The sequence below is a fragment of the Dysidea avara genome, chromosome 12 (genome assembly GCF_963678975.1).
Source record: "Dysidea avara chromosome 12, odDysAvar1.4, whole genome shotgun sequence".
NCBI classification, from domain to species: domain Eukaryota; kingdom Metazoa; phylum Porifera; class Demospongiae; order Dictyoceratida; family Dysideidae; genus Dysidea; species Dysidea avara.
Window position 1 is genome coordinate 20858473 of NC_089283.1, and position 25310 is coordinate 20883782.

Below are 25310 nucleotides of genomic sequence, written 5' to 3' on the forward strand. Positions count from 1 at the left end.
TACTATTTCCTAATTCCAGGTCTCAGTCACTTATCTCAAATTGCTTCCAGATTCAATCTTGCTACAATTATGTTTCAACTAGATAAATATGCTCCCACACTCCCCTGAAATCCCTTCATTCATTCCCTTCACTGACATTTTGCTACACAACAATCGTGACAATATACAACACAATACAAAATAGCTATGTAATTCAAACACAAAGAAAATTTACATGTACTACTACTCCCCGGTCTCAAGATTGGGCTAGTTGTAAAAAATAGTTTTTTTAGCCACTGGTAAACAGTTGTAGAAGGGCACAATATACACTTTATAAACCATAACATATTGAAACACCTTTTGCTGTACCTGAGTTAAATGTTAAGTAATAGGTCCATCACAATGAAACTTTGAGATGGATCACAATGACTACAAGGAGTTAAGAGGTCTGATATACAAGTGGCCTACACAAGTATTGTATCCTAGAATGAAATTGTTAAGGTTCCACAAAAATCAAAACAGAAGTTGCAGAAGTTATTCAGTTATGTTAAATATATAGCCTATAACATAACTGATTAAAGCAGTGCACAGTGCTACTGTATTATATGAGACTATATTGACCACCATAAATTAGTGGTTATAATACGTCTCTGGCTTTAACCAGTGACAGTAAGCTCAAGGTTCTCAGGCTGAATACAATTATATGGAAATAAAATGATGAGTAAGTAATTATTGTGTAATGCTTTAAAATTTCTTTATAACATGTTAGCTAGAGCATGAATATATACAGATTAAATTTTAAATTTAAAAACTGGTTTTAAAGATATAGATAACACAGGGTAGTGTGCTTATGGTATTACAACACAACTAACAGCTTGTGGCACACTTAAAGTGAAGTACGTACACCCCTACTGTGGCTGTAAACTACAGATTTGTGCCCAGGGTTGTTAAAAATGATTTTGTTAGGAGACCACAGTGATTGACCAGGATTAGATTGATATTTATAACTGCCAATTTCAATTTAATGTTATCTAGTTAATGGTTTGTCAGAATACGTAACACTACCTAGAGTGTTGTGATGCCATATCACTAACACTACCTAGGGTGTATAGTGATTCCATATCACTAATGCTGTGCTTATACCATACACTAAACAAACACACACACGTATTACACACGTGTGCACACACACTAAACACGTACACACAGGGGCGGATACAGGGGGGATTTGGGGGTTGAAGACCCCCACTTCACTTTTGGGCTTTACTTGATCAACATGCTGAGTATTATAATGAAATTTTGTCTTAGCATAATTATATTATCACTAATAATACAATTACTTCTAAATCAACTTTATAAACATTTTCCAAGGTATTATCAGTGGATTTATGTTAAAGTGTATGCAACAAGGACCCAGATCAGCATGGAAGCTGTACAAGATCGAGATACTCTAATAGAGCAGTCACCTAACTACTCTAATAGAACATTCAGTGAAAACATAAGTTAGTTCTGTTATGGAATTTTTTTTCAAATCTACCTGTACCTATACATATATTGAAGTGCTTTGGTCTGTTTAAAAGGCTTGTGTAGTTATTATGGATGGAAATACTTAATTCAGGTACACAATCTCCATTGAAAATGCTCTCAGATTCAATCTCATATCATTCAATTTCAAAATTTTCCAGTTCTGACATTATTATTCTAACATGCACCTATTGTTGTGCAACTGTAGGAGGGTGAGGTGCATCATGTACTTGGTTGTCTGAACCTCTAGCTACACAACCTTTCCATTAACAAATGCTGCAGAGAGCCATACCTACATATAATCTAAAGGCAGTATACAGTATATAAAATATGCACTTTATGTGGAAATGTCTCCAAATTGCAGTATTTTAGCATCTATTTTTCAAAAATTTCCTGGGGGGCATGCCCCCAGATCCCCTAGTTCCAGCATGCACACACCTCTACCCAAGAGATTAGTACCTTCAGTTAGCCCTCCCTCCCGCCTTTTATAAATCCTAGACCCGCCCCTGACACAATCACATATTATTAATGAGCATACACACTGCATGCACCAAAGCCTTCAAGAGTTATACTGATATTTTGACTACATTGTTTGCTGTAAATGATGATGGATATTTGTTCCATACATATTGAAGACATTTCTCGGCTCAGTCATGGCCAGCCAGTATGGTACAAATGTGACATGATGGCATTCCTAACTACCTTCACTTATTGAGCAGTTTCGTACTAACGGATTTCATGTGGACAAAATAGACAACAATTTTACTGAAGACAAAAGAACTTTTTTACAATAGCACAAATCCTCCAATTCTTGTCAGTGAAGATTATGTAACACACCCAACATCTTATGTCTATCATGTTACAAAAATACTGAGTGAGCCACATTGAATGCTTGCACAAGAATGATACATTGCTTGTACAGGGTCTTCCACTTAGACTGTCTATATACTGAAATGTATTTCATGTATACATATATGCATTTATTGTATGCCATTTTGGAAACATTAGTCACCAGAGTCAGAGTGTCTACTAGATTTGATTAATACCTAGTGCTGCTTTCTGTACTATTGAGTCATGACTCTGATATGTATTATCCATCACAACTACAATGAATTGCACTTTACTGCCATTAGTTTGAAGAGTACATAGTATGGAGTTTGTGGGAACACTCAGTTTTTGTAAGGGTTTATTATTTCACGCATGTATCATTATAAAGTACCCATGCTAACTCCTTGTGTGGTTTCTGTTTACTTTACATTTCCAAGAGGTCCGGAATTGGCATTGGCAGGTTGCTTATGCCATGAAGCATGAAGTACGCAGAAATGAACTGTGTAATTGACAATAATTCTTTCGTTGGTACTGACAAAAGTTGTCACACGTTCAAATGTTCACTTCAATCAAGTTCTGCACACACTGTAGTATGCATACATGCTTCTATGTGTAATGAAATAGGTAAACCATGGTGTTCACACATGTCAGATAACCATCAGGGAGATTAAAATGGTCAATGACAACCTAAAGAAACTAAAACTGAAATATTAGGATAAGTAAGGAAGTGTTATCATCCATTTTTTACATGACAACAGGAGTACTGTAGACAATTCATGAATGCTACCTATTGTGAAGACAATACAAAAAGGCCTCCATACATGGAATGATTCATTTCAACCTTCAATAAGGGTAACACTCACATATAACAGTAATGGACAAAATGGTTATAGAGTTAGTCACCTGATTTGGGAGTTTGTAAAAGGCGGAATAAGGAATAACGGAATAGCGGAATAACTCGAGTCACAACGAATGGGCGTTTTATATCAATATGGCTTCTTATGCAATGTTAGGGTGATTGTACTGTTACAGCTGTGAACGCATCCGTCGTAGATATCCTTGCAATGTTAGGGCGATTGCATGCGCTGTTACAGTTGTGAACTACACTGCTTCGTCGCTCATAGCCGTCCTAGCGAAGTGATTACTATACGCTCTTACTACTACTGTATGTAGCTAAGTATCATTGCGCTAGCACAGCTAGAATATACAGTAGTTAGCTATTAGTTTCGTTTTAAGTCTTCATCCTTCCAGTAGAGGGATGAACGAAACGGCTGTCACACCCCCTTTTGCTCGCGACATTGGTACCATACTTTACAAACAGTAGTAGCTAGTAAGAGCTATAATCAAATGTAATTTTGCACTTCGTAAGCGGGTACTGTATGTTAAGTATGGTACCAACGTCATGAGCAAAGGGGGCGTGGCAGTCATTTCGTTTCATCCCTCCACTGGAAGGATGAAGACTCGAAAACGAAACTAATAGCTAACTACTGTAATTTTTCTAGCACGAAACTGTACAGAGTGGTGCACAAATTAGACAGTTTTATTTTTGTAATTACAGTAATTAGTCTTTTTTGTTGTTGTTGTTTTTGCCTTGCCATGCCCACAGTGTAGTCCTCTACTTTTTGTGTTCGCATGCTGTCCGAGGTTTCACATGCCTATTTGTTTTGTTGTACATCTTTTCATCACAATTGTTAATGATGGTTATCTCCTATTCTAGCTTAGCTACATACAGTAGTAGTAAGAGCGTATAGTAATCATTTCGCTAGGACATCTATGAGTGCAGTGTGCGAAATAACTTTTCAGACGTGTCCTGTCGTACTGTCAGGGCATTGTGAAATTTGAGTGGACATCAAGCAATTTGACCGGACATTTTAACTTCTATTGTTTCTCCTTTCCTGTGTTTCTACCACTTGTATGTTTGTTTCAAACATTGGGGCCTGCACCAATGTACTGTAGAGCTGATTAGCTACTGGCCACATGAAAGGGCTTCTATGGAATCAATTGTCCTTTGTAGGAAAAGAGTTATGAGGACTTCAGTCAAAGCCTTCTGCTTGTCTTGGAATGATATAGCTACCCTGTATATGGTCAAACTTAGCTTAGGCTTAGAATATATAGTGGCTCTATCACAGATGCATTGTTCATTCTAGCCTTAAAATCCGGTTGTGCTGATATCATAAATACCACAAGTGAAAGTACTATGGCAATCAGATTATAAATACATTTTACTACTGAAGTGCATGTGACTGATACAGTAGGCTGGCACAACATAGTGAACTGTTAACCTCAGAGGTAAACTTGGGCATGCCTTTGTGGTCAGTACAAGCCAACAACACATAACTTAATTACATGTCAATACCATCATGTCTGGCCTCCCTCCTAGCCCAATCCTAACACTATAAACTTTGAAAGGACAGTATTTCCGGACAAATTCAATTATAGGCTGACACCTGGTGTAATTGACCGGAAATTGTCCGGTGACTGACTGTTATTTCGCACATTGTGAGTGACGAAGCAGTGTAGTTCACAGCTGTAACAGTACACGCAATCACCCTACATTGTAAGGATATCTACGAGGGATGAGTTCACAGCTGTAACAGTACAATCACCCTAACATTGCATAAGCCATATAAATGCCGGTTCGTTGTGATGCGAGTTATTCCGTTATTCCTTATTCCGTCTTTTACAAACTCCCACCTGATTTAAAATAAATTAACTAGCTACATTAACAACAATTTGATAGTTGTTCAGATCTAGATGATATTAAAATGCTGGTCCAATAGCATTCATTGTTTAGAGTTTCCAGTGTAGGTGAATGTCTAACTACCATACTACAGTGGAACCTCCCTTAACGGTCACCTGAGTTGAGCGGCATTACCAGAAAGTTACATACACTCACCTCAACATAACAGCCACGTGACTACGGTCCCGACCAATTCCCAATCAGTTTGTACAGAAATAGTTTGCAATAAACGGTCACCTCTATAACACGTATAACAGCCAGCTTTAGTATTCCCAAACAGCACCTCGCTATACAAAAGACCTCGCACAAAGCAGCCAGCTATAGCCATTACGTGAGTAAACTAGCTGCACTACTTCATACTTCTGTAATACGGAAAAGTTATAAACTCACAGTATAAAAAAGCTTGTGGCCACTCTATGGCTTTGCTTCTTCGTGTGATTCTAATTAAAGCTCACCTCACGATCTTGATTCCTGGATTTGTAATTGTTTAGTTAACATTAACAGTTCACCGTCTTTACGGAAATTCCTGTTTTTACTTCACAGACTTTGTAGCTAGGAATCATAATCAGCTCAATTGCTGTCTCCAAACTCGGAGCTTCTGGCTCTTTTCTGCTAATTTGTCTGATGTGTAAGTAGGCGGTGTACTGGAGCGAGTACTGGAGTGTAGCTAATAGTCTCGTCCTCGCAGACCCATTCTCCGGGGTGGCGCTTATCGATTAGAGATTATAAGCGCCACCCCGGAGAATGGGTCTGCGAGGACGAGACTATGTAGCTAAATGCATTTTTATTCTCGGTTTATGGCCTATGGCTGCTTTATGGAGGATATTGAGTTAGGCAGCCACCTCTCTATAAAGGCCAAATATTTCTGGCCCGAAGGTGACCGCTTTAGACAGGTTTCACTGTATTACTATTTTTGTCTTAACTTTCTACCACTTTACACTGGTAGTGACAATCCTGTTACATTGATTAATGGTTTAAAAGCCTAGAATACTTACCAATACTGTCCAACTTGCCATTATGTGTTAATACCTCAATTACTATCGAAGAGTTCAGGAATGTTCCAGAAACCATGCAATTAATTATGGCACTGATTAATTATATTATCACACTTATCTAAGAATACTTTTATTTGATTTGCTGACAACTGTATTAACTCTATAATATGGGAGTAAAAGTTAGGTGATGTCATGTACTATAAGCTAGTCAACCTGCGGAGAGTTCATAATTTTAAAGCAACAAAATAGACACACATAAAACAAAACTGAGATATCTTCACTCTGTCATTCCAATCCTATAAAGACAAGTAAAATTAAAACCTCAAAGCCGGCGAATAGCTTTGGTGTTAGAAGTTTCATTGTCAGTGCACAACAACTACATTCGTGACTGTAGTAGGGTTTCCATGCATGCATACTGAGATAACACTATTCAAATGTTTTCACAGAAGCACTCCATTCTCTCCCTCGGTTTTGTAATGAATTGCTCTTTTCTGTTATTTTCTTCAAGATCTTTGTGTAATTAGCTTTTGTTCTATAACTGTGGTTTTTGGTTACAACCTCTGGTTATAAAGTAAACTAATACTTGCACTTGTGTAAAGTACTAAGCACTGTTGTCAGCAGAAAAGGCAAGTACTTACCCAGACATGCAAAAATTTTTCTTAAAAATTTTAGTACACCAAAGTTTCACTGTAAGACACACACACATACCCATGTCCCGAACAAGTTTTGCCACCAATGCAGGACTATATTACGTCAATTTATAACTTTAGGATTTGATTAGGTTTACAGGTAAGGAGCCTGTAAAGCCTGATCTTTACAAAAATTATAGCCTATCACTAATTACAACATAAAATCTATACAGATTATACAACAAGAGTTAGTCAACTAATTAGTAATCATACAATGTACTGTGTTTTAAGACAGACAGTATAAAGCTAAGTATTCTGCATGTAGACACTACATATGCATGTTACAAACAATGTTTACAAGTACACTCATATGTGCATGAGGTTGCTTATCCCATTCAGCATGGCTTGGAAATATAATATACCCAAGAAGCAGGATTTGTTATGTATTTCTTACTTAACATAATGTTGGGATTTTTGCGATTGAATAATGACCTTCTCTCTTCAGTAAAGAAATTTTCTTTTTGATCAATGTGAAAACCAGCTGATTGAAGATTTTCAATATCTGATTGATCACTGTAGAAAAAATTGGGATACAATAGTACTTCTGTTTTCCTCCATATATGTTGACTATACGCAAGCTGGTTGATGCTTCTGACACGAAATAATTTCCCATTTTGATCAGCTGCAAAACATGCTACAAGAATGTTGTTGGCATGGCTAAATGCTTCTGTGATCTGTTCAGTGGTAGGGTATCTGGGTACTGTTTCAAGTATCTCTGCAATCTCATCTTCTACTGTAGATGGGTCAGCCTCAATCCTTGTGTACAACTCAGTGTGGCACCAATCTGAAGGTGAAAGATAGATAGCTTTTCCACCAGGTACCAACACTCGCTGAAGCTCTTTAAAGTGTTTGGCATACACTTCAGGTGACAGGTTGCAGGTAACAAAGAGGCTAATAGCTACATCAAAACTATCATCATCATAAGGCATATCTCCAGCATCTCCAACTTTTATGTGGACCATGTCCAAGTGTGAAGTAGCTTGTTTAGCCAGTTCCAGCATCTCTGGTTGTATATCAAAACCATCTACCGATTTTGCACCATATTGAGCAGCAAGGCAACACCAATCTCCAACTCCACATCCAACATCAAGGACTCTCTTTCCAGAAACTAAAGTCTTGAGACTTTCTGCTATTACAGGATCAAGAAAAGCTGCACCAAATGAACCATGCCTGCCACCAGCAAAAGCCCTTATTGCAGCAGCTCCATATCTTGTCCCATTAGTGTTGTGTCCATCAGAAATACAATCATGATTGCTAGCCATAGCCATTACTTTACTAAGCCAACACCTTACTGACTACTGAGCACAGCTATATACTGTACCACACGTAGTGTTCCCGTCCTATTTATACTGCTGATTCATGCACATTCCATATCAATGATGTAAGCTTTCGTAGTACATCAAGTTAGCATGGCTTCCCTATGTTTGTATTGTCATCATGTATGAGGTATGCTTGTGAAGTCATTGCAGGTGTTTATATACTTAAGATAATGTAGCATGCAATACAATTCTGTTGCTGTCCTGGACTACATGTATGGTAAGTGATACTATAATTTAAGATAATTTTATATTATTTATTAATTTAATGGATAAGCATGCATATACATACTGATGCTAAAACAGAAGTTTAGACACAAGTGATCTTTTTAAAGTCTGATATGGTGGGTGCTAAAACCACTGTGACTGGTAAACAGTTCCATTGATTTGTAATACTCTGGGTGAAAAAGTTGGCTCTTAGTTGTTTATAGTTTCAGATGGTGCCCTCTTATGTGGGAGATAGGGTTAAGTGTAAAATAAGTTTGACCTGTCAATGTAATAGTAACCATTCATAGTTAATATGAGGTTGTAATTGCCATGTTGTCTTTGGCAATAAAAGAAAAAAATTCAAGTTCTTTCAGTCCGGACTAATATGGCAGATTAGCTAGAGCAGCTACAAGTTTAGTTGCTCCTCTCAGCGTACTCTGTCCAGGGTATCAATGTCCTTATATATATATATATATGGCTAAGTATGGGAACCAGGGTTGTACACAATACTCTAGGTGAGGTCTTACATAAGCTTTGTACAAAAAAAAACAGTCCTTTATAAATCTTTATACGACGATGCAAGGAAAACTTCATTTTAAAATGATGTAGTTCAAACACCCAAGTCCAGTCTTTTTCAAAGTCAACTTCATTCATTATCCCAATCTATTGTTGATTCTCCCTCAGTCAATGATTTTAAAACACTGCTGGACAGACACTACAGTAATTGCTTATTTGATTTTGTATAGTAATTAGAATAGCTAAGTACATAATAATTGTTAATTTTGTTTATAGATGTACAGGCATAAGCCTTTATCCTTAAAATACAAATACAAATACAAATTGAAGTATGTCAAAGGAATAAATACAGAACTGTTGTGTAAAAATAGTGATAGATGTTCCTCATCAAAGCATTATAATTTTGTAGGAATGCCTGCAACGCTATAGTGAACAATGTGAGAATGTATTACATACTGTAAGTCATTGATGGCCTACCATTATGACTTATCACAGGGCTTTCATTGCAATGCTGTCTTTTATAAAAGATCAAAGGATCATTCAGTAAGTGGTACTAATTGGTCTGCTGTCTTTTGTTAACAGATCAAAGGATCATTGAGTTAGTGGTACTAATTGGTCTCTTACCATACATGGTCATATCATGTACAAATGGTTATTCAAAGAAGCATCTGATTCACATGTGTGGCATTGTATGGAAACCTGTCAAATGTACTGACTGTTTCAATAGTATTCACTTTAGGTACTGCTTGGAAGTTCTATTCTTTTCCATATAGTGTGTTGTATAATGATAGATATGTGGCATGAATACTGCTAGCAACTCCATTAATAACAATGCCTATATTACATGGTAACAAGCACAATGACCACACCAAATAAAAATCACAATAATATTATCATGTATTGTGTTATTGTACCAACACATTTCAAGGAAAACTGCATGGATACAGGTGTCATACAATGAGGTCATGTTACTACTTACTGGTATAGATATACATTCTTGTGTGATATGATCTCACCCAAATTTTTGTATTTTGTGTACTTGTACTTTTATACATATGATACAGCTTAGTGTAGAGTTCAATATATTAACATGCGCACTTTACAGCCACACAGATCATACACTATTGATATTGGTATGCTAATGTGCTTACATGAGCATGTACATGTACTGATGTGTTATATTTCAGGAGGAGCTTGTGTTAATGCTTTATACACATGATGACATGTTGAATATATACCAAACTGTACTGTAACTTGTTTGTAATTACAGAATGCTATGCCATCTACTGATACTATACACATTCACTAAATTTGGCCTTTTCAGCAGAATTACTAGGCAGTAGGGAAATACTTATAGAAATTATGAAAGTACGTACACGTACTAAACAAATTGTGCAGGCAAATCCTTTGGGGCCATGCGCTATATATATCCTGCTGAGCTAGGAGCTATTGTCTTCCGAGAATCAGTTGGCATAGTTGTTTGTTGACAATACCACACACTCAAAGTGCTTTTACCAAATTCATATGATGGGACATCATCCTGTGGTGGAATGTCATAATTGCTTATAATTACTAATTTACAGTGTATTATGTATTCCAAGAAATGGATATTCCAAGAATTTCCATTTCGTTGGTAGTGAGGAAACTTGTTGACAAAAGAGTAAACAGTTGACAGATCAGGCACTGCATGGAACTACTCTGGATTGAATGACAATACAAAAGAAATGTGATCAAATTCTAAGTAAAGGTTGCACTTATCAAGTGCTTCTAGTTCCAGTGTCTTAGTGTGGTCTAGTTATTGTCTCTCCCTTTAACTTTACTGTTAATGGGTACCCTTGGGTAGTTGGAAAAGGCGGGTACGGTCGGACGCGGACACGGACGCGGATACAGACATTTTCAAAAAGGAGTTTTACATTTATATAACAGTTATTTTTCATACCTAACACTGTTTTTTACAGCAGTCTTCGCCTCCAGACCCAGGCGTCGATCTTTTCATAGTGCTTATCCATTTATAAGCGCACGTGCGAAGGATAGACTAGCACTCTAAAGACCATTATAGTGTTGTATACGTGCTCTAGAAATCTAATTCAGAGTCACAGAGATTAATCTAGCATGTCCCAACTTAATCTCGTAGGCCAGGTCCTTGAAATCCTCAACACTCGGTATAAGCGCCTGCGCCTTATACTAAAAGGCGTAAGATTGTGGATTTGGCCTGCTAAGCTAAGTTGCATGGGGCATACAAGCTAATCTCTACAACTATATAACTCTGTATTAGACTTTAGAACATGTGTACAACACCATTATGGTCTTTGGCATGCTGTGGAGTGCTGGTCTAGTCCTTCGCACGTGCGCTTATAAATGGATAAGCGCTATGAAAGGATCGACGCCTGGGTCTCGAAGCGAAGACTGCTGTAAAAACAGCATTAGGTATGAAAAATAACTGTTACATAAATGTAAAAGTGCTTTTTGAAAATGTCCGCATCCGTGTCCGCGTCCGACCGTATCCGCCTTTTCCAACTACCCGGTACCCTTATTTGGAACCAACTAAATGGAATTCGTGGAAACTTTACATTGTAAAATAGAGTTTCTTTGTAAGCAATTAGTACATAGTATTAAATTAAAAACCACACTATAGGGTAGTGTAGAATTCAATATATTAACATGTGCACTTTACAGTCACAGATCATGCGCTATCGATATTGGTATGCTAATGTGCTTACATGAACATGAATATGTACTGATGTGTTGTATTTCAGGAGGAGCTTGTTTCTTTTTTTCTCGTCCGTAATTAAAATTTGGAATTCCTTACCCCAACATGTGATTAACTTGACAGAGATTGAACAATTCAAGCACAACCTAGCTGGTCTAGACACTATTTAATTAATTAATTAATTAGTAATCATGTATGATTGTAATTGTACTATTGTTTCTTTTGTGCACCACCCTCTTCTTGAGGTCTGCACAATACTACAAATAATAATGCTTTATGCACATTCTGACATGCATGCCAAACTGTATTATAACTTGTTTGTAATTACAGAATGCTATGCCATCTACTGAGCTGATAGTACACATTTACTAAATTTGGCATTTTCAGCAGAATTACTATAGGCAGTAGGGAATACTAATGAAAGTACATACCAAACAAATTGTGCAGGCAAATCCTTTGGGGCCATGCACTATGTACCCCAGGAACTATTGTCTTCCAAGAATCAGTTGGCATAGTTATTTGTTGACAATACCACACACTCAAAGTGCTTTTACCAAATTTATATGATGGGGACATCATCCTGTGGTGTAATTTCGTAATTGCTTATAATTGCTAATTTACAGTGGATTATGTATCCCAAGAAATGGATATTCCAAGAATTTCCATTTCATTGATAGGAAACTTGTTGACAGAAGAGTAAACAGTTGAATTACAATACAAAAGAAATGTAATCAAATTCTGAGTAAAGGTTACACTTATCAAGTGCCCTGTGGCTTCTAGTTCCAGTGTCTTAGTGTGGTCTAGTTATTGTCTCTCCCTTTAACTTTACTGTTAATGGGTATCCTTATTTGGAACCAACTAAATGGAATTCGTGGATATACATTACACTGTAAAATAGTTTCTATGTATAAGTAGTGTTGTTTTAGTTAACCATAACTCAAGCTACAATACGCACTCTCAACCTTTCTTATTAACTGTACTCTAAACTAAAACCATCAGTGGCTGCATTGTCTAGAGCAATTTCCAGCTGCAGCATCGCGAAAATCAAATTTCGGACTCGAAAAAAGTTTCGATGAACCCTACAATGCAGGTCGTATTGAGGTGATATACAGTGGAGAATGGGGAACCATTTGTAACGTGGGGTGGGATCTTAATGATGCTTGAGCTTTCTGTAGACAACTGGGTTATATTGACGTCATTTCTATGGGCACAGTTACTGATTTTCTGTATCATGGCTATTGGAAGTGGGCACATCTGGCAAACTAATGTTGACTGTACTGGAAATGAAAGAAGGTTTGGAGAATGTTTCTTTATACAAACTTGGGGAGACACTACTGCATGGATGTAGTCATAACATGGATGCTGCTGTGCAGTGCATTCATTAGTAATGTATTATTTGTATTGCTAATGTGCTGTGGTGTATACGTACCATACACACACATTCTTTTTCTATACAGCAACAAGAAGAGAACCAACCATTCCCAATTGCAATAGTAGATAGTGATACACCAATGAAGGTCGTTTACTGGTGTTGATTACGAACATTTGGCTCTGTATGTGATGCTTTTTTTTGGTCTTAAAGAAGCACAGGTTACCTGTCATCAACTCAACTATACTGGTGCAGAAAGAGCAGCCTATTTTGGGGAGTTTAGGAGTGGTGATGCTTCTGAACCAATCTACTTTGACAATGTGATGTGTACTGGAAATGAGAACTTTCTGTCTGAGTGCAGTTACACGACCAGCCATAATTGTATACATTTTGAAGATGTTGGGGTTGTTTGCAGAAGTGAGTATACCATTGTTAACTAGCCAGTTGCACTTCTAATTATACAGTAAGGTATAGTACTAGATAGTAGGTATTCCGTTTAAACAAAATGCACATCCCCTCCCAAAATGCTCCATCAAAAATCATCATAGAAGAAATATTTTTCCTAATGTCAAAGCAGCCATTTCAACAAGTTATACATAACTGAACATTTATTGTTTTAAATTGTCAAAACTAGACATTTGATCTGCAATACAACCTTCAGTACAGTCACCATTTTATGCCACAAATACCTAACACATTGTCTGGCATGTGCCTTTTGTGTTTTGGGACATACATGCTCACTGTTTCTCCTTCTGTCTTCGATTATACTGGTCACCATCTTCATATCAGAGTGTTAATTTTCTGCATGGACACTTAAAAGAGAATGTTTAGGCACCACATAATAAGAGTTAGTATATATATCCAGTAGAAAAATCTATGTACCTGATACTGCATGATTGATTTGCTACTGACAACAGAGCATGAACACAGTAACACACCCCTTAGATATAGCTGCACTTACGTATGTTGATCAAGCATGGTGACCACGTCCCTTCATTATTAGTAGAAGTATAGTACTATGTAAACCTCACAGGCAGAGTCACAGTGACCACACCCCTTAGACTATATTGTTTAGCTGCAGACAAAGATTCAGGAGAGCATAACTTTGGCCCTCTATAATCTATGGATGTATTTAAAGTAATCAGTCATGATGACCACGCCTCTTACTAGTGTAGTTGTACTTTACCGTGATACCATGGGGAAAACAAGGTGCACATCTATGTAGCTCAGAGACCCACTTGAGCTACTCTAATAAAGCAATTACCTTAACCATATACAATATTCTAACAGAACAGACACATATGTAAATTATAACTATAGCTATATGTGTATATGCTTTAGTAGTATATTTATTTTGAAATGAATTAGGGATCCAGTTATAAAAAAAGAGATCAATAGGGTTGTTTCAGTGATGCTCACTGGTAAAATCCCCCTACTTGGTCATTGAATAATATAATTGCAATATCATGCAACTGATTTTCCCACAGAGCTATGTTAATTCATATAATATAACTACTTTTATTGCTTGACTTCCTTTTAAATGCATGACTTTTAAACATTATACTATTCATTATAGCAACTGTTGATGTACCCTACACTGATGGAGATATACGTCTTATTAATGGTGACCTCACTGAGGGACGTGTTGAGGTTTGCTTCAACAACCAATGGGACACAGTCTGTGATGATTTTTGGGATATCCGTAATGCTAGAGTGACATGTCACCAACTAGGGTTTGCTAATGCAGTATATCCAACTAGTTTTGCTTCATTTGGTGCTGGTAATGGTCCCATCCATCTTGATAATGTAATGTGTCTGGGTAATGAGACCAGATTACAAGACTGCCCACATAATGATGTTGGTAGCCATAACTGCTTCCACTTTCAAGATGCTGGAGTTGTATGTACTATATAGTAAGTGTGAAATAACTTTACACAGTGATGCTGTATGTATGTATATACATTGTATTAGATGATGCTATTGGACTGTATCCCATAAGACCTGTTGGTGGAGATTATGAGACTGAAGGTTGTGTTGAAATATTTTATGATGGAGAATGGGGCACTGTCTGTGATGATATTTGGGAACTTCAAGATGTTCATATAGTATGTCGAGAAATAGGTTGTCCCAATGGTGCTACTCAAGCAGTGTTGCGAGCATGATTTGTTCTAGGAACGCCAACCAGTACAATTTGCAATTGGTTGGACAGTGTTCAGTGTACTGGAACTGAACTCTACCTGAGTGAGTGTCCCCACAGTAGCTGGAATTCTCAAAACTGTGTACATTCTGAAGATGCTGGTATTTGCTGCAACATGACAGGTATTTTTATTATAGTATTAGAGATAGGTGTAATTATTATTCACTCTATCACTTTCAAGGTTGTGATCTTGGTGGAAGGAATAATTCAGACATAAGACTTACTGGTAGTACTAACCAAGGCAGTGGTCATGTCGAGATTCATGTTGGTAACCAATGGGGTATTGGGGTACCATCTGTGATGTGTTCTGGGGGCTTGCGGATGCTGAAGTTGCTTGTTGGGATTTGGGTTACAGTGGAGCCCTGCAGGCTACTGGTGGAGGATGTGAGTATATTATTTGCATTGTATGGTTTAATATGTTTTGAATAATCATTACATAGTCTTTGGACAAGGAGTTGGTCCCATCCATCGTACCCAAGTGCTTTGCCAAGGATTTGAACCCAATCTGTTGGTGTGCCCATCACAACTTGACACAAGCTTCTGTGATCATTCTATGGATGTTGGTATCATCTGCATTAGTAAGTTCCTTTATTGTGATTAATTAGTTGTATGGTAGTATTATACTGCAGTACTGTAATACAGTAGTACTGTATAGCAGAGATCATGCCAGGTGAGTATATATACTGGCAGCAGGTTATACTCACCTTAAGTATACTCACCTGTGGTTTGGGGCACATGACATTAATGTCTGTTTGCAGGCTAATAGCCCATGGTGGGCTTCAGTACAATTGATCACCCAAGCCAGTGCAGGCTAATAGCATGCACCATGCCAGCACCCCACCCAGTAAGAGTCCACCCACTGGATTCAGTTTTATAGACATACCTCATGACTTCGATGATGGGTGGCATTTGGTATTGTTGCTCCCATATCTGTTGATAGTCTTGGGGATATATAAGAAAATGTTTATACTGCTTCCCACAATCAAAGGTCTGTTACAATGCAAGCACTACAAGAACTCTACCAGTGTGTCTACCATGTCAAATAATGGCGAATTAAGTTCAAGTTTCTTTAATAAGTTGATTTGTGTGTGTTTGGTCTGTTAGTATTTTGTGTAGCGCATGTTAATTGCTATATCATATGAGCCATGGCTCACTGTGGTGTATTGTTCACCTCTGGGTTTATCAATAGTGAATTTCCTATGATTTTGGATTTGGAAGTGCAATACACCTCGTAGCCATGGTTTATACTACATATCTACCTGGGAACAGGCATATGCTCACCTGTGATAAGGTACAGTAAGTATATAGTGTATATATACCCACTCTTATAGTTGTTACAATTTAACTGCTAAAACAAAGAGATCATTTTACCAATGATATTTATTCCATAATTTAGCCAATTTTTTTTATTAACGCTTTACAGCACAAGTGCTTAAGGTCTGTAGGACACCTGGTCTTACAGCCTGTTTTAAAGTTGTTACATAAAGTGTATTTGAAAAGGTGGAGGAAGGAGAGAAAAATCCATGACTGGACCTGGACAGCCTTGAACCTGCAGCCATCCGATTAACACTTGAATGTTCTAGGGAAATTCATTTGGGGATAGGCCTGCATCACAATTCAAGCATAAAAAAAGTATAACAGGCTGAAGTGCTATGCCAACATAATGCTAGCATAGCAGGTGGATATTCAAATAATGGACCTTGATTCCTTGAAAACAGATTGCTTCCTAATAGAGCAGTCAGTAGAAAATGCAAACTACAACAGAGCACTTAAATGCATACGTACATAGCTCCTTAGATCAATACTCTAACAGAACAGTCACTTTGTAGTGAATACCTGGAAGAGCATAATAGGTAAAATTTTGGCTGAAAGCATTTTGCACAAAATTCTCAGTATACTTGACTCAGGCCTATTCGGAGATTAAATCTGCATGTCAGTTGATGACCTTCCTTGTTCCAATGTATTGATCCATATGAAATTCCAAAGTTCTGTTGCACTTGTATTGTCTAGTATAGTTTTTTGTTTTTTTAAAAATTATTAATTTAAAAATGAAGTAGGAATCTAAGCAATATAAAGTAGTGAAACAATAGATGAATGATGGTATCACAGCATAGCTTGGTGAGAAGTCCCTACTTTGGCATTGACCAAAATAATTATTGTAGCTAATGTGCCAAAGTAGAGACTGTAATACCATCATTCATCTTGTTTCACTACTTTTTATTGCATAGATTCCTACTTCATTTTTAAATTAATTTTTTTTAAATACTAGTTTGTTTAGTTTTTGTTGTAGCACAACTAGCTACAGTGTAACTTGTGACTGTTCTATTAGAATATCACACATGACTGTTGTATTAGAGTGACTGTTATATTAGAGTATTGCAAGTCAGCCAAGGGGTGCGCAGCTAGCTAGACCAATAAGGGGTGAGGTCATCTTGTTTACTGTTAAGCAAATAGCTAGATTGTTAAGAGATGTGCATGGTCTCTGTGCTCTACTACTATTAATGATGATTGATTGATTTTGATTGATTTATTGTCTATCCTCACAGTAGTCGGCAGAGCCATTCTTCCCTACTGGAGCACACATACATACAACAGAGTACAAAAACAAAAACATACAGACACAAGAAACTAACTACTCAAACTATACAAACACAAGAAACTAACTATAATCACAATTAATTGCTGTGAGCGTTGAGATAAAAGTCCTTGACAGGGAATACAAAGGAATTGCAATTACAATCAATTGGAATAGATTTTAGAAGAGAATTCCACCATGTTGTAGCAGAGGAATGGGAATATTTTTTAGTGGCTGATAAATGGTAACTAGGTGGGTTGGCAAAACAGTCTTTACACCATGTGTTTGTAACTATGCTGTGCTCCAAACACAATAGGAGGATCAAGGAGCAAACAAGGCTGTTTATCATGATGGTAGTGGTGATACATGGCACATGATGACTTAAACATAATCTGGTGCGGGGAGATTGGTAGTCAGTTTGATTGGCAACAATGTAAAGAGACATGATCATATTTTCTCAAACACATGGTTATTCAAATCGCTCTGTTTTGTAGACGCTGTAGACGTGCCACTTGTGATTTGTTGAGAGGTGACCCCCACACAGGCAAAGCATAATCAATTCTGGAAAGGATCAGGGACTCAGTTAGCATCTTCAGGACTTCAAATGTTAGTGACTTTCAGTTAACACTTAGTATATACAGGTAATACGATATCTTCTTGCATGCATTACTCACCTGTGCTCCCCACTTTAATTCTTTCTCAAATATAATTCCCAGGTATTTCTGTGTTTCTACTTCTTGAAGTGGATTGCCACTAACTAGAACTGGAGGACAAGCACTACCTGATGCTTTCTTTGGACAAAACCACATGACACTGGATTTCTATACATTCAATCTCATTTTACTGTGGGTAATCCAGGTTTGGATTCTTTGTAAATGAGAGTTTAGTTTTTGCCTCACCACATCATGATTTTCACCAGAACATACCACTGTTGTATCATCGGCAAATTGTAGTAGTCTACTATGCTCCACAAGAGAATGCATCTCATTAACATACACAAGGAATAGTAATGGGCCCAGTTCACTACCCTGGGGTATTCCACCTTTTACACATGATGAGACTGATTCTTTAAACTTAACACGTTTACGGTGAGACAGGTAGTTTGTGAACCAAGACAATGCTGTCCCATGAACACCCAATGCACTTAATCTTTCCAGCAGTATAACGTGGTCAAGAGAATCAAAGGCCTTTCTAAGATCTGAAAAGACAGTACACATGCACAACCTGGTGAGCATCCAGAGCCTGAATAATTGTGTCCACAATTATTCAGGCTAGTCCACCTAGATCTTTATTTGATGGGCATGCCAGGTCACAAACCTATCCTGAAAGGGATCCCAATCATGAAGTTGCAGATATCTAGCTAGTATACCTCTTATAGTAGTGCCAGGACTGAAGTGCTTCTGAAATGCAGCTCTGAAATAATTCTGTGGCATCTAAATATGCTGCTGAAAGAACGTGTTGATATGGAAAATTAATGCCTTGATATGGTATTATGGTTTCGTTAGATGAAGAAGAAGACAAGCAGCCTGATTGAAGATAAAGAAAAGACAAGGCGTAGAGAGTCTACACTCCTTGGAACTCTAATAGGCACATCCCACCAATCAGTTTGTTATTGTGGTGTAAAATGGTGGCCATACGCTGCTTCATTCAGCCTCTAGGCTTGCGAATGTGCTCAGGCAGTGAGGCAGGCAGTGAGGTAAACTAAATTTCTAAGTTTTGACATTTTTTAATTTAAAAATGTGTAATGTTTCTCTAGGATGATTTTTAAAGGCAGCAATGTTAGTGATGCGCATCATTTTTGGGCGATCCCTACTTAAACATTACTATGTATATACTGTACTGTTTGATATTAAAATTTATTAATTTTAAATGAAGTAGGGATCCAAGCAATAAGAAGTAGTGAAACAACAGATGAATGATGGTATTACAGCATAGTTCGGTGGAAAAATCCCTCCATGGGCATGTTATGATGATTTTGTTCAATGTCAAAGTAGGGATTTTCCCCTCCCACCGAGCTATGTTGTAATACCATCATCCATCACTTGCTTTTTTTTTGCTTGGATCTCTACTTCATTTTTAAACTAATAATTTTTAATGTAAAGAGAGAACCATCATGAATGATGAAATAATTGAATAATGAAAATAATTTATGTACAACAAAACAACAACAAAAAGTGTAAGCATGTGAGTCCTCAGGCAACATGCAACCACAAATAAGACCATGAATGGAACCAATGTGGACATAACAAGGAAAGGAAAAATCTAATTTGTTTAGTTATTTCTGTTATAGCATACAGCTATACATACATACACGTATGACTGTTCTATTAGAGTGACTGTTGTATTAGAGTCAGCCGTTCACCTACCAGGGGATGTGTCACTCACTATTTCATATTATTTATTGTGCTAGCATTATGTATACATAATAATGGGGTGATAGATTGTTAAGGGATGTGGTCTCGGTGCTCGATCGTTATTAGTCAACAAGATCATGTTAATAGGCATGGCATTGAATCTATCATGAAGTTACAGGTATCTACCAAGTGTAAGCACTTAAATAATTTTGCATCACCTAAACATGGAAAGACAAGCACAGAAGGCACACACTTGTCAGAACCCCAAAAGGCACACCCCACTGGTTTGTTATTGTGGTGTAAAATGGTGGCTGCGAGCTGCTTCATTTGGCCTCCAGCTTTGCAACTGTGGTCAGGCAGGCAGGCAGGCAGGCAGGCAGATGAAAATTCCAGTTTCAGTGATTTTTAAAATTCTACATCTGGCCGCCTGTGTTTTCTTGTTTTTGTGCTGTATTTTATATTGGATGGACTACTCTTATTCCATAAAGGTGATTTTTGTCATGTAGGATGTTTCTAGGATGATTTTTTAAGGAGAAATTTTATTCACTTGAGGGGGGGGGGGGGGGATCCTTGCTTAAACAGCAACATGAAGTTAATCATTAAAGTTATGTTTTCTTATTGAAATACTGGGCTTATTAACTAGGGCTGCATGGGTGGTATTGACAAAAATGATACTTCGGTATTTTTCAACAAAATACCTTGATATAACTTGATATTGATTATTCACAGGTTGCTTGCAAATGAGCTCAAGCTTTCATTTAAATGAAATGTAACCCACAATAGTGGTATGGCAAATTAACACTCTAGTTTGCTTATTTTGGTAATAAAGCACAAGTCAGTTGTCTTTCTCTGAACTCTGGGTCGGTGGGCCCTTGGTTTACCAAGTACAAGGATGTTGGTACTTGTGAATTGCCACAACTGCAGTTGTGTCTGTGGGACACGGCTGTGGTCACCACTAAACTATCAATAACTTGAACTAATTGAAAGCCATTCCAGACCTCCAAGGTTCACAAAGGTGTTGCTAACTGATATAAAAAATCAAATACCTCAGTATTCACAGTTTTTTTATAGAATACCTTGGTTAATTCTATTCATTCATTGGTATGACTACATACTTGTATACCACCTACGTACCATTAACACTAAAACTATTTTAATAACAATGTCGATATCATACAGTAACACCAAACTTTGAAGAAGGAACGGTCAGACACAGGAATGGATCAGACATAACTATATTAGCAGGACGTATTGAGATCTGTGTTAACAACCAGTGGAGCAGCATATGCAATGATGGACACAGTGACTTTGATGCTGCAGTAGACTGCAGACAGCTTGGCCAGCCAACTATTACTCCACAAGCAATCCATCAAGCAGCTGACCTGTTTGGCCAAGGAGATGTACCACTTCTTATCAGTGATGTTGCATGTCTAGGCAATGAGGAAGCTATTGTTGATTGTCCTAGCTTTCAACTTCCAACACAATTGTCTTCCCACCCAAGTTGCAGGAGTACAGTGTACAAGTTAGTTCTCTATTAGCATGGCTGCATTGTTACATGCTGTTTACCTCATTATTGAATACTGCAGGTGTTACAACATCTCCATTACTGCCAACTAGACTTGTTGATGGAAATGTTGATGGTGAAGGTCATGTTGAGATTTATTGTAATGATCAGTGGGGTGATGATGATTGGGATTTGGTTGATGCTACTGTAGTATGTCGTCAGCTTGGATACTCAGGAGCTATTGGAGCCACCACAAACTCATTCTATGGAAGAGGTGTGTAAAAATCTGAGATATTTATGATAATATAATATTACTTTGCAGCTGAACAATCTGTACCAATACAATTTGATGAAGTCCAATGTACTGGAGTCTGGGTGAATGTATGTTGATTGCTGGTGACAATGATTGTGATCATAGTGAAGACGCTGGAGTGATATGCATTGGTGAAAGCCAAAATATTGGATAATAGTAACAATTGTGATTTATTAAATCTTACAACTTATTCGCAACACAATGATTTTTTTTGATTCAGGCACTGGTGTTTCTGGTATTAGAACAATTGGAGACACTCCTAGCCTGGAACTGGTCGTGTTGAAGTTAATGTTGGTGGATCATGGAATACTATCTGTGATGATGGCTGGTCACTTACTGAAACTGATGTAGTTTGTAGACAATTAGGCTACACTTGAGCAGCCAACTTTACTACTGGAATAACAACAAATAACATGTTTGGTATTGCTGATCAAGAACGATCAATTGTTACTGGCAATGTTGGCTGTACTGGACATGAAACTACACTGCTTGTTTGTCCTGGCTTTGATCCTAATGCTCCAACTCAATGTGCATCTGACCACACTAAAGATGTTGGAGTTATCTGCTTCTGTAAGTATACAAGTGATGTTAATTCACAGTCCTCATTTGAATCTATTTCATATAGCAATCTATCCTGTGAGACTGAGTGATGGCACTGCTAGTTCTGGTCATGTAGAAAAATTCTTTAATGAAAGATGGGGAACTGTTTGTGATGACAGTTTTGACACGCTTGATGGCCAGGTTGTATGTAGTCAACTCAAACAAGGTACAATTTCAAGAATTGCCAACCCCATGGAATTCCCAGTTGGTACTGATGATCAACCAATTTGGTTGGACGAAGTACAGTGTATGGGAGATGAAAGATGGTTGAGCACATGTCCATGGAGATAACGATTGTTTCCACAGTGAAGATGTTGCAATAGTGTGTACTGGTAAGTACCTTGCAATATCACAAATGTCTTTTACTTCTTCTTTTCCACAAGAGATCAAGCAGATATGCCAATACAAGGACTAAGATTACTTGGAGGAAGCAGAAATTAGAGTCAACAATGTCTGGGCTCAGATCTGTGCAGACCTGTGGAACTTCAATGATGCATTGGTTACGTACAGATACCTTGGATTTAACACTACCCAAAAAGTGCCATTAGGCAATGTATTTGGAGTGAGTACTACTGGCTATTGGGCTACACAGATGAGATGTAGTGGACAAGAGAATGACCTCAACTAGTATGACACTTAATATGTTGATCAGCCATCACAAAGATGCTCAGTTGGATATCCAGCCAATGTTAGTGCTTAGGTAAAGTTTATTCCTGATATTTTAATATGATACTGGCACTTAGTTTATTTAATCTCAAACATTGCTGTGTACTTTCACAAAATAATAGATCTGACCAGTTGTGGTACACTGTCAGAACCAACAGGAGGGTATATCAGTTTTGATGCCTCATCTGGAACAAAGACAGTTGCTATACTGACTTGTTTCTATGGATATCTGCTATCTAATAATCACAACAAGAGAGAATGTAGAGTAGAATTGACCAGCTGAACTGATGATCCATTCGCTTGCATTCATAAGTCAATCTGATTATCCAATTAACATGCACAGAATTTATGTGATGATATTCTATTAGCTCAAATCTGTGGCACTGTACCAACAGTGATAGGGGCTAGCTCAGTTGTAGTGACAACTGAATCACCAGATGGAGCTTTCACTATCAACACCACTGTCACTTACACCTGTCCTGATAACACCATACAGACTGTAAGGTGTGAATATGTGCCTACTGGTGGAGCCCAATGGATTGGAAGCTTACAAGACTGTGATACATGTGTTGGTAAGAAGATTAAAGAACAAAATGTTTACACCACATCTGTGTACCATAACATTGTAGGTCCAACAACAACACAAGGTCCAACAGCAACAACAACAGGTGGTCTAACAACAACAGGTGGTCCAGCAAAAGCCATAGGTGGTCCAACAACAGCAACAGGTGGTCCAACAACAGCAACAGGTGGTCCAACAACAACAGCAGGAGGTCTAACAACAACAACAGGTGGTCCAACAACAACAACAGGTAGTCCAACAACAACAACAGCAGGTGGTCCAACAACAACAAGTAGTCTAGCAACAACCATAGGTAGTCCAACAATATCAACAGGTAGTCAAACAGCAACAACAGGTGGTTTAACAACAACAATAGATGGTCCAACAACAACAGGTGGGCAACAAGTGGTCTAACAACAACCACAGGTAGTCCAACAACCATACGTGGTCCAACAACAACAGGTGGTCCAACAACAACAACAACAGATAGTCTAACAACAACAATAGGTGGTCCAACAACAACAGGTGGTCAAACAACAGCAACAGGTGGTCCAGCAACAACAACAACAGGTGGTCCAACAGCAACAACAGGTAGTCCAACAACAACAGGTAGTCCAACAACAACAGGTGGTCCAAGAACATTAACAGTTGGTCCAGCAACAACAACAGGTAGTCAAACAGCAACAGCAAGTGGTCCAACAACAACATGGTCCTACAACAACAAATGGATCGAAATCAAATGGGCAAACGGATGGTAAAAGTAGTAGTGATGGAAACAGAATTGTTATGATTGGTGTTCTTGTTCCAGTAATTCTCATAGTAGTACTCATTTTCATCATAATATTGTCATAATGGTGAAGTGTGTAATGCAGGGGCGGATCCAGAGTTTGGAAAGGGGGGGTGCACTTTGCTGAAAAGTTGAAGACCAAAAAAAAAAAAGGTCGACAACAATAATGGCTGTCCTTTACCAAGTGTATATACTATAAAGTATATAAAGATCCTTATTCAGATCCTCATCCATAGCTTCATAGTTAAGCTACACTGCTACACTTTCTCATGTACACTGTGACTGCTTTATTAGAGCGATTGGTGATTGACTGCTCTATTAGAGTATCTCGATCTTATATGCATTTTTTTAAAAGGGATGGCCCCCCCCCCGGATCCGCCACTGGTAATGGTACTTTCTGTTACAAAAATAATGCTTAATGTCTACAAATTTCTTACTACTGATAGACATCACCAGGAAAATTATAAGCTAAACTTCCAGCCACTAGATGACAACACAGCTACATTTGATGGCTTTGAGAATCCGATGAGCAAGTACCCAACCAGTATATCAATCACTATATTTATTTATATCTATAGCCTTCGTTAATCCATTATACCTTAGTCCAGATAAGATGGAGAACTTCAAAGAGAGTGTAGCTCCACCAGATGATAGTGCTGTTTGAAGTATATGTAAACATGCATGTTCGTAATATTATAGGAATTATAATGCTGAGAAACATTTATAGCCATAATAGTGTATAGCTTTATTATTGCTCTGTTTGAATACATTGTTAGCTAGCTAAATGAATCATGATCAATTAAACAGAAAGCTAACTTGTATTGTATAACAAGGCAAAGGGTGTCCACGCAATAAAATTGTTCTATATGTAAAGATACA

The 25310-nt window shown here is 37.7% G+C and overlaps 3 protein-coding genes and 1 long non-coding RNA gene across 14 annotated transcripts; 2 read left to right on the forward strand and 2 right to left on the reverse strand.

Moving 5' to 3' along the window:
- Positions 1-6943: 6943 nt before the first annotated feature.
- Positions 6944-8113, reverse strand: LOC136240131 (uncharacterized). The gene has a single exon (XM_066030995.1). The coding sequence runs from the start codon at positions 8021-8023 to the stop codon at positions 7091-7093; it is 933 nt and encodes a 310-aa protein (XP_065887067.1). The 5' UTR covers positions 8024-8113; the 3' UTR covers positions 6944-7090.
- A 26-nt stretch (positions 8114-8139) lies between these two features.
- On the forward strand, positions 8140-24498 carry LOC136240132 (neurotrypsin-like). 11 transcript variants are annotated; one of them, XM_066031003.1, is made up of 17 exons: positions 8146-8291; positions 9204-11221; positions 12962-13290; positions 14450-14786; positions 14845-14994; positions 15046-15192; positions 15252-15454; positions 15511-15648; positions 16260-16361; positions 17962-18078; positions 18140-18251; positions 18362-21521; positions 21586-21777; positions 21826-22386; positions 22442-22748; positions 22800-23654; positions 23712-24498. In XM_066031003.1, exons 4-9 carry the CDS (start codon positions 14696-14698, stop codon positions 16260-16262), a joined length of 732 nt encoding a protein of 243 aa, XP_065887075.1. In that variant the 5' UTR covers positions 8146-8291; positions 9204-11221; positions 12962-13290; positions 14450-14695; the 3' UTR covers positions 16263-16361; positions 17962-18078; positions 18140-18251; positions 18362-21521; positions 21586-21777; positions 21826-22386; positions 22442-22748; positions 22800-23654; positions 23712-24498. The 11 variants fall into 11 exon arrangements, with proteins under 11 accessions (XP_065887074.1, XP_065887075.1, XP_065887076.1 ...); XM_066031004.1 differs by having other exon boundaries at positions 21179-21521; XM_066031002.1 differs by lacking the exons at positions 16260-16361; positions 17962-18078; positions 18140-18251 and adding an exon at positions 15700-15740 and having other exon boundaries at positions 8140-8201; positions 8251-8291; positions 9377-11221; positions 21179-21521.
- On the reverse strand, positions 8761-11272 carry LOC136240134 (uncharacterized). The gene is made up of 3 exons (XR_010693683.1): positions 10734-11272; positions 9272-9629; positions 8761-9217 (listed from the first exon to the last, which is right to left on the reverse strand). It is a non-coding gene; the product is annotated as an uncharacterized lncRNA (long non-coding RNA).
- On the forward strand, positions 22230-22707 carry LOC136239920 (CD5 antigen-like). The gene is made up of 2 exons (XM_066030663.1): positions 22230-22386; positions 22442-22707. The coding sequence occupies exons 1-2, from the start codon at positions 22230-22232 to the stop codon at positions 22705-22707; spliced, it is 423 nt and encodes a 140-aa protein (XP_065886735.1).
- Positions 24499-25310: the final 812 nt, after the last annotated feature.